The 20,165-nt window shown below is 48.1% G+C and overlaps 1 protein-coding gene across 3 annotated transcripts; it reads right to left on the bottom strand.

The window, feature by feature from the left end:
- FICD (FIC domain protein adenylyltransferase) lies at positions 1-6,541 on the bottom strand. Of its 3 annotated transcripts, none has more exons than XM_055321794.1 (4): positions 6,467-6,541; positions 6,018-6,284; positions 4,640-4,992; positions 1-3,678 (listed from the first exon to the last, which is right to left on the bottom strand). In XM_055321794.1, exons 3-4 carry the CDS (start codon positions 4,938-4,940, stop codon positions 2,603-2,605), a joined length of 1,377 nt encoding a protein of 458 aa, XP_055177769.1. In that variant the 5' UTR covers positions 4,941-4,992; positions 6,018-6,284; positions 6,467-6,541; the 3' UTR covers positions 1-2,602. The 3 variants fall into 3 exon arrangements, with proteins under 3 accessions (XP_055177769.1, XP_055177770.1, XP_055177771.1); XM_055321795.1 differs by having other exon boundaries at positions 6,175-6,284; XM_055321796.1 differs by lacking the exon at positions 6,018-6,284 and having other exon boundaries at positions 6,467-6,512.
- Positions 6,542-20,165: the final 13,624 nt, after the last annotated feature.

Below are 20,165 nucleotides of genomic sequence, written 5' to 3'. Positions count from 1 at the left end.
CACAGTCAGAGGGAGAAGCAGGCTCCACGCAGTGAACCCAACGTGGGACTCGATCCCTGGTCTCCAGGATCAGGCCCTGGGCTGAAGGGGACGCTAAACCGCTGAGCCACCAGGGTTGCCCTCCTGATGTTTTTTAAGTGCATCCCCCCACCCCCTAGGAAGTTAGGATTGGTTAATAAACCTCTGAAGTCTCTGAAAGTCCCTCTCTACCGTGTCTTTCTCTTTTGCACAAAACATTTTTGGTTAGGTGTTACTTGTGAATTAAATTCAAATAGTGGCCAGGAGAACGTATGCTGTAACGCTGGTCCCTCCTGTGTTCTTTGGAATGGGCACTCACCCCACCCCTGTCACCCATCCATGGAAGCGACTGGGGATGTGCAGGGACTGCCACCGAGGAGCCCTGAGCATCTCCTGACCAGTCCAGGCTGACGTGGCTTCACTCCTGTTGCTGCATATCTCACCATTCTCTCTTGCTGTTGGCCAGTCTTCTGGCCTCACTTTGTGCTTTCCCATGTAAACACGGAATTGGAGCTGCTCAGACTTGAGCTCAGGGTATTGATGGTCCTAGAAACGGAGTGTCAGGAACATGTGAGTGGGTTTATGTGTTTTCCCCAGGAAATCAAGAACTGATGGTAAACAGAAGCATGAAACACCATTTGAGTTACTGGCGTGTTAGTGGAAAACCAGTACATCACCCCTGCCAGTGCAGGTAGGTAGCTGACCCACATAGTTCCGTATCACCTTCTTGTTGAAATTACTATCTTGCATCTATTTTTCTGCCATTATACAAACAGGGCTTAAAAGTTCTGAAAGAATTCCTCCTCCATCTTTATGACAGATGGGAACATCTCTTGAATAAGACGGCAGGTCTCAGGCCTTTATTAATAAAATACTTTATTAGAGTCAGTAATCTGTTAAAATAACATCCTTCACAATAAAGCTAAAGTGCACATTTCTCTATAGAGTACAAACTACGCACTTCTGGTCAGGCTTCCTTGGTGTGCTGCTAAGACCAAGACGCCAGAAGAGTTCAGGTTGAAGAGATACCTTATGGCAGCATACAAGTATGAAAATATTTTTTTTATAAAGGTTTGAATAATCCTCACTTGGGGCCACTTCACACATCTTTTTCTCAATCTTTCAGAAAGCGACTCTGTGCCTATCCTACAAGTAAGTTATAAGCACCTGCTACCTCAGAACAGTGACCTCTTTACTGTCAAGCTGTGACTTCCAAGTCAGAGACCACACTTTGTGTTCACCATCATTCCGACCCTGACAAAGTGCACGACAGCGTTAGATGTCCCAGGCTCTGTCACTGGGAGAGGAACCTGTGCCCCTTTGGACTCTGAGTAGCATAGCAGCAGTCATATCGGCACCTGTGCCAATATATTAACGGTACAGGAATTATTCTTCCATAGAACGAAGACTTAGAAACTTGGCTGTATTACATAGAATGTTTTATCATTCTACAAGTTGCTAGAAAAATAAGGCTATTCTAGGCAATCTCTTCTGCTTCCCCGATGGGATGCTGGACAGTACCATGGCTGTGGGAGGTGGGGGTCAAATCAGAAAGTGGATAAAACTGCATGACAAAAGGGACGCATCCTGTCTGTTTTTAAAGGTTTTTCTTAGTTTGGTAGAAACTTCATCTAATTATTAAAAATTCTTATTTGGTGTCGATGTGGCAACTGTTTTTACAGATGTGTTCTTGAATATCTACCGACACAAGATGTTCAACTCAAGAGTGAGGGCCGACTTGGCCACTCGCACAGTACCTGATCTGCAGTAGGATTCAGTTGACAAACCCAGAGAATCTGCAGACTAAAACATCTGGTCTGAGCTGCTGCAAACGAAGTGTGAGAAACATTGCATACACAGAGAAAACCAAGCTGGCCACTCCCCTATTCTTAATTAGAAAAATAGTCTTGATAAGGGAAAAATAACAGCCTCTGGTACTAGGGTGTGCAAGCTATGACTCCAGGACTTACTTGAAACAAGCAAGGTATCTAACTAGAAATGTTGTCAACATTTTTATTTCACCTCTCAGAAGTTTGCTCTACTAATGAGAATTAGTCACAATGCTAATCTCTTTGTAGGAGAGCAAAACTCTCTAAGAAAGCAAGCTTTCAGTCATTTCTCAAAACTGGAACCAGGTTCTCCCCAAGAGTGCTGACCTCTCAGGTCAAATCACAGAACACTTGGAGGAGTTCCTCCTATGGATTCTGGACCTCCTTCCACACTTCTGGCCTCTCCCCACGTGAGTGCAAATTCTGCTCCAGAACCAGTGTTCTGGTCACACACACAGCACTGATGCCCCCAAAGCCTACCTAGGGCCACCAGCACAGATAGCACGGATACCATACAACATTTACTAGCCCAAAAGGAGAAAATAAATAATAACTTGGGCTGAATTATAAGTTACCTTAGACATAGGGCTTAATAATTTAGGTTTTCTCTTTTTTTAACTAAAACACTTGGAGGTAAAGAATGTTTTAAGTCCTTTTTCTGTCTCCTTTTGCTTTGGGAGGCAGTCCGGTTTCTAGAAGTGCTAAGATTTCCCTTTCTCCGGGACACCCTTGTCACCAAGGGAGGATTTCCAGGGTTATGGCTTTACAGGCAGTGTCTCCTTAAACCCGGAGTGGTTGGGTTTGGCCTCTGGCAGTGCCACCGGGTACTCCGTTGTGGCAAAGAGCAGAGTGTCCAGAGTGGTTTCTGTACACTTGGCGATGAAGCGGATGAATGGCCTCACATCGCCTTCGTTGGCAACTTCCAGTACATGGTAGTACTCAGACCTCTGCTCCTTGCGGATGGTGATGGGCGGGTAGCCCGCCTGCATCAGGATGAGGTTCATCAGCAGGCGTGAGGTCCTTCCATTGCCATCGATGAAAGGGTGAATGTAAACCAGTTTATAATGGGCCAATGCTGCAAACTCCACTGGGTGCAGATTCATGGCATCCTCGGAGTTGAGCCACTGTATGAACTCCTGCATCTGCTTTTCAACATCTTGAGGATGGGGAGGGATGTGGTGTCCCACAAGGACCTGTGTCGTCCGAAACCTGCCAGCTTCCACTGGATCCACATAGCCCAGCACCCGCCTGTGGATCTCTAACACGTCACTGATGGTGACAGACCCGATGCGGGAAACTAGCGTTGTGTTGATGTAAGTCATTGCTGCGTGCATGCCAATGACCTCATTCTGCTCCTCCAGGCTTTTCCCTGGCACGGCATAGCGGGTCTCGAGGATGTGCCTGATTTCTGAGAGGGTGAGGGTGTTGCCCTCGATTGCGACCGTGTGGTAGATGTGATGGTAGTAGGTTTCCTCCATGACCCTGCGCAGCGCAGAGTTGCCCTTGGGGATGGACATGACCTTCTTCACTTTGCTGTCGATGATGCTAAAATACCTCTGGTCGATCTCTTCTACCAATGGCAGTGTCCGGTCCCGGTTGACCAGCGCTTTCTCATGGTAGGGCGAGATGGTCAACGCTCTGGTGTATAAGTAATCTGCCTGGATGATGTCCTTGTCCTCTTCTGAAAAGATGCCGAACTCGTTGAGTGCATCTACAAAGTCTGGGTCCATCTTGAGGGCATGCAGGAAGAGCTTGTGGGCTTTCTCCCGCTTGCCTTGGCGTTTCATTTCCAGAGCCTGGTTCAGAGCTGCTTTGGCTTCCAACTTACCAGCTAGAAAAGAGCCAGAGAAGCATTGACAGAGAGGGTAGGGAGGGCAGAGGATGTTCGGGGAGCCATCCCCTGTGTTGACCCTTCAGGGGGCTCATTTTGGCTACTCTGTTCACGGTACCACTTCACATGTATGGGTGCATTTGTGCCCCACAGCTGGTGATTGTCTGTGTGTCCCCTGGGAGGTATTGCCTAGACTCCCTGGCCCCCTGCCTTCTGAGTACCAAAGTGAGTGGCTGTGGCCGCAGCTCCTGTTGGCTGGCTTTCCTATATTCTCAGCTCTCTCCTGTCCTGGATCAATCCTGGTGATGCTGGTCCCTAGCCCTGTCCCTTTAGGCGTAGGCTGTTAACAGCTGCCCCCCTGGTGCTTAACTCTGGAGGCTTCCCCATTCCCTGGGCTGTTCTTTCAATCTTTTAACCCAGTGGTTCTCAATCAGGGGTGATTTTGCCCCCCAGGGGGAGCTGGTGGTGCCTGAAGATGTGTTGCAGTTGTCACAGTTGAGGGGGGCGGTGCTACTGGCATCCAGTGGGTAGAGCCCAGAGATGCTGCTCAGTATCCTACAATGCACCACAGCGGACAGCGCAGAGGGCAAGAAACTGCTCTAGATCTAGCCCTCCCTCACCAGCCCCTCCACCTGCTGAGAAAAAGGAGCTCAGTGGGCTTTTTTTTCTCAAATGCCCAGGCTCTCTTACCCTCTGTTCTCTGCCTGGTACACTTTCCCCTCATGCCTCTTCCTTTGGGTCATTTTCCTATTTACACTGGGGTCTCAGCTCAGGCCTTCCCTCCAGGGAGCCTGCCTGGTATGCTCCCCTGCTTCCCCATCACCACGCTGGTGACGCTGTATCAGCCAATTGCCATCTTGTCTAGGCTGGGAGCTTAAGGCGGACCTCTTCACCAGACACATGGGACACAGTAGGTAATCTACCCAGTTAAGGATTGAAGGGAGGTGGCAGTCTGCCTTACCTGGAGAGGCCCTGGTCTTGACCACCCGCAGTGCTGCATCCCTGGAGGTGACACTGAGCTCTGTGGACGGGCTGGTGCACTTGGTGACGGCATGCTGCACCCTGTCCAACTTGCTCCTCAGCAGGTAGAAGCCTTTAAGCACGGTCAAACACTGCTCTTCCAGGGTCCCCAGTGGCAGCAGCAGTGCCAGCAGGGACCCCAACACCATGCTCAGCAGTATCACCCATAGGAAGCGACCCCAGACTGACACCCACTTTGGTTCAGTCACTGCCATCACTGAAGCCATCGGCATGAGTGTCATCTGGACTTAGGGGTGGGCCCCCCACACATACTCAGTTGCCAGAGAGCAGGATCTGCAGGGAAACAGGAGTTGTAGATGAAGCAGGGGAAGGGGACACATTCAGGATAGGTTTCTGAGTTCAGCTGGGGCTTGGAGGGCCCCACACCTCTTATTTCACTATGACTCAGGGAGAGGGGGGAGTGGGCAAGGCAGGAAGTGGATATAAATGGGAAGGGGCCATCCTGGAGGACTGGTACCACTTCAAGGCACTGTAACTCTGAAAAGTAATGCCACTGCACTCAACATTTATTGAGCACTTACTGTGTGCCAGGCCCTGTGCTAAGCACTAAAGATCTCACACATACTGTCTCTTGTAATCTTCAACAGGAGCTGATGCTACTGTCCATCCCACTTCTCCAGATGAGGAAACAGGCTCAGAGAGATGAAGCCCTTTGAGTAAGGGACAGCCTTAGGACTTGAATTCAGGAACCCATGGCTCCAAAGTCACCCCCCTTGATCACAGACCTCTGACCACAGGCATATCCAGACTGGCCAAGGCGGTTCTGAGGTCTGTTCTTTGACACACACAACTGTTTGGTGGCCTGATTTGCTGCCACATGGGTGCCCGCCTCTTTGTGCCCACACCCTGGTATTAGCCACAGTGCTGCTACCCTTCCAGCCTTCCCTTCCTACCTGTGCGGCAAGGATCTCCCCTAGAGCCTGGGCAGTCCAAGCATCTCAAGAGGAACGTAAACTGTGGGCCAGGGTAGATGACCACTCACCCTCCACTTGGCAGTGGGCATGTGCTTCAGGCTGGCAGCGGGAATGGAGGGGTCTGGTGTACAAGTACCATTATGCTAACAATAAGCATTTATTAAGCAACTATGGTGTACTGAGCACTAGGCTGAGTGCTAGCCATGCACTTATCTCAATCCCTAACACCCTATGAAGGAAAGCTACCCCCAGCTTCATTTTACAGGCAAGGGAAACTGAAGCAGAGAGAGTAAGTCAAACTCCAGAAGGCTATGCGAGTAAATAGAAGCATCAAGAGTGAATCCCCAGTGCATCTGGGAAGAGTGCCCAGGTCTTGATCTCTACCTTCTTTCCAACCAGGGCCCGTGCTCTGGCCTGCTTCTGGTGCCGGGCCTCCAAGACCCAGACAGGACTGATCAGGCTTCTGATGGTCCAGGGCTTACAGCCTAAGGGGGAGCCTGGCTCCTTGATACACCTGCAACGGCTTGGCCTGGGCTCTCACCGGGGCACGCTGGGCGTGCTGTGGGGGTTCACGGCCTCGTCTCGGTGCTCGGGGCGGCTCCCTGAGAGACGGAATCCGCGGCAGGGCTGGAGCTCGCCAGGGACCCGGGTCTGCGCGGGGCAGGCAAGAGATGCGAACGTCTCACCCCCACTGCCCTAGGAAGGGGGAAACTGAGGCCCGCGGGGCGAAGCGGCTGGACGGAGGTGCCCCTGGATCCCGCCCAGGGCTCCCCTCCCCGCCGCCCCCTGCCCAGCTCGCTCCTTCCGAGGCGCCCGGGCTCGCCCCCTCCTACCGCGCGCTGCGGCCCGACCCCGCCGCGGCTTCCCGGCGCTCCGAGGCTCCGCAGCCGCCGGCTCCCAGGCCCCGCTCGCCGCCGGCCCTCTGGCCCCGCCCCCGCCAACTCGCCATTGGCCGGCCGGCCAGCCTCGTCGCGGCGGATTGGCTTCCCCGACTCGTCCGCCCCTCGCACTTCCGGGTTCTAGCGTCTGGGTCGGCCGCCGCGGGAAAGGCGCGCCGTGGGTCACCCCCATTGGCTGGCTCCTGCGTTGGCCTCGTGCCGGCGGCAGCCAATAGGCAGCCGGGGGGCGGGGCCGGGGCCGCAGGCGGGAGCGCGGGCGCGGTTGCGGGGAGGGCGCCGTCCGCCTGCCTCGGAGCGCCGCCTCCTGCTCCGCGTCCCGGGCCGCTGCCTGGGCCTGCGTTTCCGTAGCTGTAAAATGAGGATGCTCCCCGCCCTGTTAGTCTGACTTCAGAGCACCTGCCCCTAGCCTCGACCCCGGGGTACCAGGGTAGCCAGCTGCCCCCTTTCTCACCTCCCTTTACCTTTTCCTCTTTTCAATTTGCATCCACTCGAGGAGGAACTGGCAGGTTTATTTAGCTTCCCAGAGAGATTGGGATCTTTGCCTTGAAGCAGAGAGCTGAAGCCTCCGTCTTTGTTCACAGATACTGAAAATCAACATCCATGGGCGCCTGGGGGCTGAGCTGGTTAAGCATCTGCCTTTGGCTCAGGTCATGATCTCGGGGTCCTGGAATCGAGTTCCGCGTAGGGCTCCTCGCTCAGTGCGGTGCCTGCTTCTCCCTCTCTGCCCCTCTCCCTGCTTGTGCTCCCTTTCTCTCTCTCAAATAAGTAAAATCTTAGGTGGTGCGGCGGGGAGCACCTGGGTGGCTCAGTCGGTTAAGCATCTGCCTTTGGCTCAGGTCGTGATCCCCAGGCCCTGGGATCGAGGCCCGCATTGGGTTCCCTGCAGGGAGCCTGCTTCTCCCTTGCCTGTGTCTCTGCCTCTCTCTGTGTCTCTCTCAAGAATAAATAAATAAAAATCTTAAAAAAAAATTAACATCCAGGACGTGCCCAGAAATGCTAAGCATCAAGATCTTAGCCATATAGATTCTGGAGGCAGAGAGACGCCGGCTTCAATTCAGTCTTTGGTCATCTAAGCTGTGACCTTGGGCAAGTTACTCCAAGTCTCAGATTTTCCATTTGTAAAATGAGGACAAAGAGCCTACCATGCCTTTGGCCTCAAGTTCAGGATCCACTGAGGCCTGACTCTTCAAGATCTGACCTTCTCCGTGACACACATTCCCCCTGGGAGCCACTGTCAGGCAGAGGTTGTGGGTGTCACCATTGGAGCCACATAGCCCTGGGTTCCAGTACCAGCTCTGCCACTTGCAAACTGAGTTACATTTAGCAAGTGACTTGATCTCACTGGTCCAGTCTGCTTTTCTGTAAAATGGGGACAGTGATGATGATTCCTCCTCATGGCGTTTTCTGTGAGGGTAAAGTGAGATCCCACATGGCTCGCACAAAGCAAACACTTGATAAATATCTGCTGTTGCATTTATTCCTAGACAAGACACAAAGTCATTGCTTTTTGTTATTCCCGGAAGAAACTGTCAGCCCTGGGGGTGGCTCCAATCACTGAGGAGAGACTCCACGTCCTTTCGTAGGTCTTAATCTGCTACCAGTTTAGGCAAGCTGCTGACCCACAGCCAGAAGTGGGCTGTCATAAAAGACACCATGGGGGCCAGGGTGCATTGCAAGGGGACAGGCCAAGCAGCTTTGGCCCTCGCTAGCTGTGCTTCCTGTTTGTCTTGTAACCCTTCCCCATTCCCCCAGCTCCCAGCCCTTGGCATGGAGAATGGCACACAGTAAATGCTCAAGAAATTTTGTTGACTCAAATAAATACCCGAAGCAGGACAAATCATGGTGTTTTTAAGAAACAAAATCAGGATAGTGGTTATTTCTGGGGCTTCTGTTTCTGTCTTTTGAACAAAGGTCTCAAACATTGCTCTCTTGAAGTCCTGTGAGTTTCACTTCTGATGACTCAAGCAGTGATGCTCTAAAAACTTTTCCCAGAGGAGGGCCTGCTATGCAACCAGCTAATTATGAGAGATGGTTAGTGGAGTAGAAAGCCGTGTGGCTCAGGGGTCAGACAGGTATGTGTTCAAATGTAGCTACCTCTTATTAGCTGTCACTTACCCCACTGAACTGGGTATCATGGGGCTTGTGGACTTCTGCCCCTCCCAGGCATAAGGTGATGTCATCATCTGCTTATAAAGGTACCATACAGTGGCACCTGGGTGGCTCAGTTAAGCATCTGCCTTTGGCTCAGGTCATGATCTCAAGATCCTGGGATGGAGCCTCAGTGTCAGGTTCCCTGTTCTCCCTCTGTCCCTCTACCTGCTCCTGCTAGCTCTCTGTCTCTTCCTCTCAAATAAATAAATAGAATCTTTTTAAAAATTAAAAAAACAATAAAGGCACTTTCCACATTCTGAGATGCCAGTGTCACCTCTTCAATGAGCTTAGAACCATGGGTAGCAAATCCAGAAGCTACATCAGAACCATCGACTGACGAGTAAAATTGCCTGGTTATGAGACAACAGGGGTTGGTGGGAAGTGTGGAGAAGGTGAGAGTACCTGCCTTATCCAAAATGGGCAGCAGCTTCTCAGCTCTAGCCTACATTTAGTTTGTAAAAAATGTATTGCATCCAGGGGAACCTGGGTGAGTGTCTGCCTTTGGCTCAGGTCATGATCCTGGGGTCCTGGGATCAAGTCCCACATCAGGCTCCCCACGGGGAGCCTACTTCTCCCTCTGCCTATGTCTCTGCCTCGCTGTTTGTCTCTCATGAATAAATAAAAAAAATATTTTTAAAAAATGTATTATACCCACAAGTTGACAGATTCTCTAATTTTTCAAAAGAAACGTCAGGCCTAGATTTTTAAGCAAATTCTCCAGATTTTTAAAGAGTTGGCATATCTGCCCACTGGCTACGGAGGACTGCCAGACAGTAAGCCCTGTTTTAGACCTGTAAAATGGGCGGGGGAGGTGGCTGGGAACCCAGGAAGGAACATCACAAATGCTATGCTCCTCGGCAGATGAGCGCACCACTGCCTGTGGCCACCAGGGGCCAGTGATTCACCAGACATCACTTCTCCCATTCACTCTCTTCCATCACAGTTTTCTTGACTGTGTTCAGCTGCGTTGAATGCACAAAATATGGTCCCTGAAGCGATATTGAAAAGTTGGCTTGCTCCACCTTAAGCATTCCGTATTGGGTGGGAATAGCCTCCTCGCGGCCCACGGAGGAGTTCTCTAAAAGCTTATCCTGACAGGGGGATCCCTGGGTGGCGCAGCGGTTTGGCGCCTGCCTTTGGCCCAGGGCGCGATCCTGGAGACCCGGGATCGAGTCCCACGTCGGGCTCCCGGTGCATGGAGCCTGCTTCTCCCTCTGCCTGTGCCTCTGCCTTTCTCTCTCTCTGTGACTATCATAAATAAATAAATAAATAAATAAATAAATAAATAAAAATAAAGGATAGTCATTTGGTATGCATTATAAAAAAAAAAAAAAAGCTTATCCTGACACTTGACAAAGATCCTGCAAAGTGGCTGCTTGGGAAATGTGTCTATTATGCAAAACAAAACAAAACAAACCTTTATGCATCTTTAAGAAACAGCAGTCAAGCGCTTCTTGCTGGCAGAGTCGGATTCTATTGCTTAGGAAACACAAAACTCCCCAACTGAAGGCTATATTGCGTTGAAATGGCTCCAGAATGACTCAACTTCATTTCAAAGAAAGTGTACCATACAGGTCCCCTTGCCCCTTTCCCTAGCCTCCTTGGATTTTTCCCCCTCTCCTTCTGATTTAGAGCTGAAGAGGCCCCCCAGCAGCCCTTCTCCCAGACTCCTGACATCATCAGTTTGCGTACCCAGTGGGGTCGGGCCCAGTGCCTGAGGCATCCCCAAGGGACAGGGTTTGAGGGAATACCTGCTCTAGACCAATAAAGTCCTCCAACCCAATGTCCTTGGCCCTTGGCTCATGCTCTGGATTCGGGATGATCTCAGACATGCAAATAGCGTTGTTTTCAGAGCAAATCACTTGGGGGAAGTGACATTTCTTTCTTCCAAAAATTTAAACCTTACTCCTTCATTTCTTGTTAAACAGCCAAAATAACCAATTATTTTATTTCATTATTTTTTAAGTTGAAGTATGGTTGGCATGCAATATTATATTAGTTTTGGGTGTACGACATAGTGATTTGACGACGAGGGCTCCATGCTCGCCAGGAGGAGTGCAGTTATTGTCTGCCACCTTACAGTGTTATTACCACGGCTTTATTTCCTAAAAGCAAAATGAAATCACAGATATAATAGAAGGCACAAATAAACGGTAAGAAAACAAATTCCCATGCATGATTGTATTAGATATTTTTTAATGCACATCTATTATTAACTTATGAAATATTTCAGACATCCAGAAGGCATAGATAATAAAAAGGGTACCTGTGTTCCTGCTCCCCGCCCCCACTTTAAGAAATATCATATTGGGGTGCCCGGGTGGTGCAGCTGGTTGAGTGTTCAGCTCTTGATTTCAGCTCAGGTCATGATCTTGGGGTCCTGGGATGGAGCTCCACGCTTAGTGTGGAGTCTGCTTGAGATTCTCTCTCCCTCTCCCTTTGCCCCTCCCGCTCATACTCTTCTCTTTCTGTGTCTCTAAAAACAAACAAACAAACAAGCAAACAAACATCTTTTAAAAAAGGCACATATTATCAATGCCCTGAAGCCCTGGGCATCCTCTCCCCTGTCACTTTCCCTTCCTTCCCTCCCAGAGATAATCACCATCTTGAATTTCTTACTTATTACATCCATACATGGGCTCTTGTTTTTACCCATATGTATATATAGTACTAAATGATATATAGTGATGTTTTGCATGCTTTAACATGTTATATGTACACTGTATATCCTGCATTTTTTTTGGGGGGGTGGCATTATATTTAGAGATTTATATTCATGTCGATACAGTTAGTTCTGGTTCATTACTTGTACACCGCTGTGTTGTATTCCACTATGATTTATTTCCCAGCTATCTATTGATAGATATTTGATTCATTTCTAGTCATTTTCTATTATAAACACTTGACAGTAAAATTCTTTTTTTTTAAACAAATTTTTTAATTTGCTTGACACACAGAGAGAGCACAGGTAGGCAGAACAGCAGAGAAAGAGAGGGAGAAGCAGGCCCCCCGCTAAGCAGAGAGCCCAACATGGGGCCCAATCCCAGGACACTGGGACTATGCCTGGAACTGAAGGCAGATGCCCAACAGACTGAGCCACCCAGGTACCCTGACAGTGAAATTCTTGTGTGATATTTTGGCATGTATCTGGAAGTTTCTCTAGGGCAGAATTTCTCAAAGAATCAATCACCTGCTTTCAAAAAAACATCCATTCAGGGCCTGTTCTAGACCAATAAAGTCCTCCAACTTTTCTGATCCTCCTGTATCTTGACTATGAGTGGAAATAATTGTACTTGTCACACTATCTTATTATTGTTAGTAGTATCTACCATTTATTAAGCACTTACTGCATACCAAGTAATTTTATGTGTATTTTATTGGATTTTTGTGACAATACCATGAAGTAGAGATCATTAAACCCACTTTACAGAAGGTGAAACTGAGGCACAGCTGGAGCTACTCTGTAACAGTTATCCACTGCTGTGTAACAAATAGTGTCCACATTTAGCAGCTTAACACAATAATTCAAATTTATTATTTTATATAGTTTGTGTGTGTCAAGAATCTAGGAGCAGCTTAGTTGGATAGTTCTTTTTTTTAGATTTTATTTATTTATTCATGAGAGACACACAGAGAGAGGCAGAGACATTGGCGGAGGGAGAAGCAGGCTCCCTGCAGGGAGCCCAGTGGGTTTGGGCTCGATCTCAGGACCCCAGGATCACGCCCTGAGCCAAAGGCAGATGTTCAACCACTGAGCCACCCAGGCATCCTTAGTTGAATTCTTCTGACTCAGGATTTCTCTCAAGATTGCAGTTGCAATATTGGCTGGGGCTACAGTTACTGAAGGCTTGATAGGGCTAAGGAGCCATTTGCAAAGTGGCTTGCTTATGTGGCTGGTGGGTTGGTGCTGGCTGGTGGGCAGGGGCTTCAGGTTTTCTCCATGTGGGTCACTCCATAGGGCTGATTGAGTGCCTTCACAACGTGCAGCTTCCCCCATTATGAGTGATCCAAGAGCATGATGTCTTTTATGACATAGATTTGGAAGTCACACACTGTCACCTCTCCTGAACTGTGTGGGTCACAACATAGAGCAATATAGGTACATTGTGGAAGGGGACTGCCAAACGTTCAGTAGAGGGTGGAGATCGTTAGGGGCCATCTTGGAGGCTGCCTGCCCAGCACCCGCTATGCCTGCCCCTCCTCAATCCCAGTGGTTCCATGCGACAGCCTAACAGCAGGGACTTCAGGCCCCTTGAGAGAGTCTTTGGGGCCCTCTGGGCAGGAAGCTTCTGCAGGTGTGAGACTCACCTGTCACAACACTGGGGTCCCAGTGTCAACTGCCTCCTCCCCAGATGTTTCACGTAAGCTTTCCGGCCAGGTTACTTGGCCTGAGAAGCTGCCTCCTGCCTAAAAATATGGCCATGCTGACATGGAGACTAGCTCAGGTGCTCAAGATGCTGTTTTAGATCACAGCCTCTAAAAGATATAGCCAACACCCTCTCTTCTTCCTGCATGGCGATGGTGACTCAGGGTGGCCACTAGGCCAGCCAGCCTAGAGTGCAGACCTACAGGTCACTCTGTTTGCCTCCTCCCCTTCTCCGGTTTCCCTGCTTCCTGGGATCCCGGCCTGTTTCTCCCTGCAGTACCCATCAGCAAGGAAACCAGCGCCTGGGAGCTACCGGGTAGAGTGACTGCAACCACCCTGGGTCCCCATTGCAGTCCCTTTGAATGCGCCCCAGAAGCTCTTGATGGAAGCTTTCTGTTGCCATAGTAACGTGGAGACCAGGAAATTAGCAAGGGTGCTGGGCTAGGCAAGAAAGCCGAGCCTTTACTATGCATTCTTCTCTTCTAACTAGGTAAGAATTCTGAGGGGGGCTAGGGATGGACATCAAAGAGTCTCTTCCTGGCATCGAGGAAATGTTCTTTAATAAATTGTTGTGAAATGAGCGCAGCCCTTAGAGTGATGGTGGTGGCTCTGCTGTTCAGAGAGGAACCCGAGGAGGAAGTTTAGAGGGAAGGCACCTTTCTGCCGCTGTTGTTGTTTTTAAGAAGACTGGCAGGTTTTTTTTCTTTTTAAGTTTGTTTGTTCTAGTAATCTCTACACCCAGTATGGGTCTTGAACTCACTAATCCAAGATTAACAGTCTCCTGCTCCACTGACTGAGCCAGCCAGGTGCACCTCTTGTTAATGTCAACTTTATTGAGCTGTGATTCTCGTACCATATGATTCACTCACAATCACAGTCGATTTTAGAACTGTCCATCACCCTCCCCCAAAAGAAACCTCCCACCCTTTAGGTTTCTCTGCCACCACCTGCCCTCAGCCCCAGCAACCTACTTTCTATCCAGATAGATTCCTCTTCCTATAAATGGAATCATAGAATATGTAGTCTTTGTGACTGGCTTCTTTCAGCATTTTTATTCTGGGCCTCCTTTAAGCCCTCCATAGTCTCTCTGACAAAGGTGTCTCCGTTCTCTTTGAGAACAATTTGTTGGCTGTGGCTGCTGAGTTACCCCTCAGGCTCCAGAGGGATGGAGGGGAGTAGATTCCTTGGAGGCCATCTGGAGCCTTCCCCACTGCTTCGAGACTGCTTCGAGACTGTAGTGGGGCAGGTGGCCCCTTTGGAGCACGTCCGGCCAGGCATCCTGCCTGTGTGAGTGGACATGCTTCCCCACAACTCCTTCTTCCGGAGGCTGGGGTAAGACAGTCATGATCAACCAGCAAGTGCCTACCAGGTGCCAAGCACTGCCCTGTGACCATCATGCATGTTAGGATTAGTTCATTGTTATAGACCTTCCCCTTCTCTTCTTTTTGTGGGATTCACTTAAAAGCCACCTCTTTTACTTCATGCACGTGTTTTGCTGAAGTTATCTATTTTCTTTCAGCCATAAACAGTGCAGTCTCACTTTTTTGCCTTGTACTAGCCTAGATATTTGACTTGTTCATTGGATTAGCGTTATAATTGTATTAAACTGCACATAACATAAAATTTACCATCATACCTATTTTAAAGTATAGAGTTCAGTGGCATTAAACACATTCACGTTGTTGTACAGCCAGCGCCACCATCCATCCCCAGGACTCTTTTCATCTGCCCAAACTGAAACTCTATAGCTCCCTAGTCCCCCTCCCACAGCCTAGGAGATTCTACTTTCTGACTCTATAATTCTGACTACTTTAGGTGGAACCCTACAGTGTTTGTGTCTTTGTGATGGCTTAGCATAGCATCCTCAGGGGTCATCCCCATGGTAGCACGTGTCAGAGTTTCCTACCTTTTTAAGGCCAAACAGCATTCCTGGTGTTCACTTTGAACATGTCCTTGGGTATAGCTGAGATGCTAGTCTGCTATCATTTCTTTTTTAATTTTAAAGATTTAATTTAAATTTTTTTTTTTTTTAGAGCAGCTTTAAGTTCACAACAAAATTGAGAGGAAGGTACAGAGATTTCCCACATATGTCCTGGCCACCCTCCATGCACAGCCTCCCCCATTACCAGCATCTCCCACCAGTGTGGAATGTTTGTTGTAATCGATGGACCTACATGGACACATCATCATCACCCAAAGTCTGTAGTTTATATTAGGGTTCACTCTTGGTGTTGTGCGCTCTGTGGGTCTGCAAGGATGTATAAAGATAGGTATCCATCATCGTAGTATCATCCAGAGTATTTTCACTGCCCTAAATGTCCTCTGTACTCTGTCTGTTTTTCCCTCCCATCCCTCCCATCCCCCCAACCCAAGGTAGCCTGATCTTCTTACTGTCTCCATAGTGTTGTCTTCTCCAGAATGTCGTATGTTAGAATCCTATAATATGTCACTTTTTCAGATTGGCTTCTTTCCCTTAGTTAAATGCATTGAAGTTTTCTCCATGTCTTTTGTGCTTGACAGCTCATTTCTTTTTAGGCCTGAATCTTCCATTGTATAGATGGACCACAATTTATTTATCCATTCCGTTAATGAAGGACATCTTGGTTGCTTCCAGGTTTGGGCAATGATGAATAAACATCTGTGTGTGTAGGTTTTGTGTGGACAAAAGTGTTCAACTCCTTTGGGTAAAAAAGCAAGGACAATGATTGCTGGACTGTATGGTAAGAGGATATTTCGTGTTCTGAGAAACTGCCAAACTGTCTCCCAAAGTGGCTGTCCCCTTTTGCATTTCCAGCAGCAGTGAGTGAGAGCTCCTGTTGCTTCACATCCTTGTCAACATTTGGTGTTGTCAGTGTTCCAGATTTTGGTTAATTCTCATAGGCATGTGGTGGTATCTTGTTTTAATTTGCATTTCCCTGATGACAGATGATATGGAGCATGATGTTATTTTCTCATTGACTAGTGCTGGGGGAGATTACTTGGAAAAGTTGGTTAAAGCAGAAAAACAGGAGATTTTATATCCTAGAATATTTCACCTTTTATATTAACTTACCCGCACAAGTGCTCTATATATTAATTTGTATTCTATATGTTAATTTTCCAATATTAATATTGGGTTAATTAATATTAGATCAATTGAGTAACCTAAGCAACTAATTAATACTGGGTTAATTAATTGATGATGGGTTAATTGATTAAAGTCTCCTGTCATCTTTCCCGTATAAGTCAGATAATTGTCTCTTTTGGTTTACTTAAATGTAATGAGAATTTTTTTTTAAAGACACTTGCAGAGCAGAATACAAAGCCCTTCCAGATTTTAATGGCTGCCCTTGCCCAATCTTTTACCGAATTCTACCTCTATAACTAATTCCTTCTCAGTTCATATTTTTGAAGTTGACTTTTTCTCTTTGTTTGTTTGTTTTTCTGTTGTACTTATTTACTTGAGAGACAGAGAGAGCAGAGGCAGAGGGAGAAACAGATCCCCGCTGAGCAGGGAGCCCAACGCAGGGTTCGATCTGAGGACCCTGGGATCATGACCTGAGCAGAAGGCAAACGCTTAATTGACTAAGCCACCCAGGTGCCCCAGGAAATTGATTTTTTTAGGGCTTTCTCAAACACTTTTCATAGATACAATTTCCTTTTCCCCTCAAATTTTATCCTATCCACTGTTTACCTAAAATATATCATTTTAATGGCAAGTACAATAGGCATAAACAGGTTTTGGAGCAAACAGCTACTTTTGGTAAGCATGCAACTCACCTGGTGGCAGCTGGTGGCTTCCTGGTCTGTGGTGGTGGGTGTGCAGTGGACAGTCTCACTGGATAATTTAATTGGACAGATCCAAACTGAGCAAAATTCTACGAACTATCCACCCAGTACTTGTCAAAAGTGTTCTGATCATAAGAACCATTTAAAAGAAAAAAAAGATTTTATTTATTTGAGAGAGAGAGATCACAAGCCGGGGAGGGGGAGGGGCAGAGGCAGAGGGAGAAGCAGACTCTCCGCTGAACAGGAAACCTGATGTGGGGGTTCAATCCCAGGATCCTGAGATCATGACCTGAGCCACCAGGTGCCCCACAAGAGCTATTTAAGAAAGACTGAGGAACTATTACAGACTGGAAGACAGTAGGAAGTGTGACACCTGATTATGTCCTGATTCTGAATTGTATCCTTTTATTATAAAGGACTTTATTGGAATAATTGGTAAAACTTAATTGGGGTCCGAGGATTAACTGATGAGAATACATTGGCAGTTGTTGCTTATTTTGATGGTTGTCTTGCGATTCCGTAGAACTACATGTTGCAAGCCCCTCCTCCCAGCTCAGAGTCTCTCCCTGAATAGCCAGTCAGGGAGGAGCAAATGGAGCATGCCTGGACCATCCCTACTTCCCGTAGCAAAGTTCTGCTCACCTAGGGCATCTTAGCTCCTTTCTTGGGAAGCTTACTAGCCTAGCCTAGGGCATCTAGTTTGTGGTCAGGACTTCCTGCCCCCTCTCTGGGGGGTCATTATACCGAATTATTTGTCTGCTATATCCCCAGTGGCCTATGGACTCATGAGGGCAGCCCTTGTCTGCAGCAGTGACAGCACACAGCATGAACCCCCAAATAGTTCCAGGATGAATGCAACATTCTTGTAAGTATCAAGAACTCACCTTGATTCAGGGCTGATTAGATTTTACTGAACCTTACTGCTTCCTTTTATAAACATCTTCCCTGTGGCTCCCCTTCACCATGCGGAGTGTCTTTCTTGGGGTGTTGACCTCCCCTCATCCCATCTTGGAGTTCCACCAGCTGAAAATGGGGAGTCAGCAGGGAACAGATGAGTGGTTCCAGGAGAGAACAAAAGAGTGGTTTATGGACAGGGTTGCTTGCGCTGTTAGCACATCACCTCCGGGCACTGCACAGAAGTTAATTGTTCAACATTTCACTTTTTACGGCTGGATCTAATTACTCGGAGAATGGAGTGTTAAATCTCACACGTGGGCCCTTATGGCTTTCAACAGGGAGGAAGTTAAGAGGCTCAATCACAGTGGAAATGGAGGACAAATAAGTTTCCAGTGTGATGGGAAGGCATAGAGGTGCCCTCAGAAGTAGTAGAGAGGGCCTCTTGACAATGATGCCCAATATTTTCTGTGCTTCCAGGAGGAGTAGCTGGAGCCCCCAATTATAGAATGACAATAATTGCATTTGGACAGAGGTGATCTCATACACCGTTTGCATGCACTTCCTCCCTGGATTGTCCTAATGAGCCTGAAGAGTGTGTATGTGCACACATGCATTTTCTATGTGTGCCATGCAGGTATTGTTTTCATTTGACGGGTAGAGGAAACATGAACAGGAGGTTTCATGGTCTCCTCCGGGTCTCACAGGATTGGCCTTCTGACTCCAAGACCAACTTATCGTTCATTTGCTTTTTTTTTTAATTTTTTTAAAATTTTATTTATGATAGTCACAGAGAGAGAGAGAGAGGCAGAGACACAGGCAGAGGGAGAAGCAGGCTCCATGCACCGGGAGCCCGACGTGGGATCCGATCCCGGGTCTCCAGGATCGCACCCTGGGCCAAAGGCAGGCGCCAAACCGCTGCGCCACCCAGGGATCCCCTCATTTGCTTTTTCTATGATGCAGATCCCCAGTGGGCAGCTCAGGGTATGTGCTTTAGAAATGACAAAAGGCAGTGTTGTGCAGTGGTCTCAAGTACAGGTTGGCAGACTACGGCTGGTGGACCCAATCTGGCCCACTACCTGTTTTTTGTAAATAAAGTTTTATTGGAATACAGCCATGCCATAAGCCCACTCGTTTATGTATCATCTATGGTTGTTATAGCCTATGCTGGCAGAGTTGAGTGGTGGCAGCAGAGGCTGCATGGCCCTCAAAGTCTAAAATATTTACTTCTCATAGAATAAGTTTTTCCACCCTCGGTTTAGCGTAGGATCTGGAGCCAGATTGTCTGGGGTTGAAAACCCGGCCCTGCCACTGGAGCAGATGTGTGACTTGGACAAGTTACTTAGTTCTCTCAGGCTCAGTCTTCTCATCTGTGAAATGGGAATGATCACAGTGGTTGTCACACAGGTTGTTGGAGGAGGGAGTGACCTCTTGGCATACAATACATAGGAGATGTTGAAAATGAAAATGTTCTGAGTTGCTTTCCTGGCAGGAGTGCTGGCAGGTTTGTGTGTTGGTCACAGACACGATCACACTTGAGAGGAGCCCCGTCAGGCCTGGGGAAATAGCTGTGGGTTATCAGAGTGTTCCCTATAGTGGGTGGGGATCTGCTTGTTTTGACAGGACCCTAGGCTGTTGTATTACTGAGGGGCAGTCCTGGCTCTCAAATTAAGGAAGGATATGAAATAGGCTGTCCTAAATCCTCCTTAACCTTAAAACATGAGCAAGGGGAAATTGCATAACCTCTTGGTAGAGTTTCTGTAGAGGGGGCATTAACCATGTGCGAAGTGATTTGGGTAGCTGGTGGCAGGGAGGGAGCCAAGAATGAAACAGGCCACCTGATGTATCTCCTTGGCTCCGAGTACTGGTTAAAACACTGACTCTGAAGAGGACCTGTGTTCAAATCTAGACTCCATCACGTCCCATTTGACCTCAGGCAAATGACTCTACCTCGCTAAGCCTCAGTTTCCCTAGCTATAAATTGAGACTAACAATAATACCTGTATCAAGGTTGTATAGAAGAAACCCCATCATGCTTTTAACTCACCTGTGAATCATCTGTTTTATTATTTACTTAGCACTTTTCTTAGAAAATCTTTTTTTTTAAAGATTTTATTTATTTATTCATGAGAGACAAAGAGAGAGAGAGAGAGAAGCAGAGACATAGGCAGAGGGAGAAGCAGGCTCCATGCAGGGAGCCCAATGTGGGACTCCAGGATCACACCCTGAGCCAAAGGCAGACACTCAACTGCTGAGCTACCCAGGTGTCCCCCCCCCCACTTTTTTTTAAAGGATTTTATTTATTTGAGAGAGAAAAAGAAAGAGAGCTCACACATGAGCAGGAGGAGGGGGAGGAGGAGTAGCAGAAGGAGAGGGAGAAGCAGACTCCCTGCTGAGCAGAGAGCCCAATGTAGGGCTCCATCCCAGGGCTCCGAGACCATGACCTGAACCAAA

This window comes from Nyctereutes procyonoides, unplaced genomic scaffold, assembly GCF_905146905.1.
Source record: "Nyctereutes procyonoides isolate TBG_1078 unplaced genomic scaffold, NYPRO_anot_genome, whole genome shotgun sequence".
In the NCBI taxonomy this organism is placed as follows: domain Eukaryota; kingdom Metazoa; phylum Chordata; class Mammalia; order Carnivora; family Canidae; genus Nyctereutes; species Nyctereutes procyonoides.
This window is presented reverse-complemented; position numbering and strand designations above follow the sequence as displayed.

What these genes read in the sequence shown, in the direction of transcription:
- FICD (XM_055321794.1), bottom strand. Translation starts at nt 4,940, where the DNA reads ATGACACTCATGCCGATGGCTTCAGTGATGGCAGTGACTGAACCAAAG. An exon ending in CAAGACCAGGGCCTCTCCAG is followed by an intron (nt 3,679 to 4,639) that starts GTAAGGCAGACT and finishes GCTCTTTTCTAG; the next exon opens with CTGGTAAGTTGGAAGCCAAA.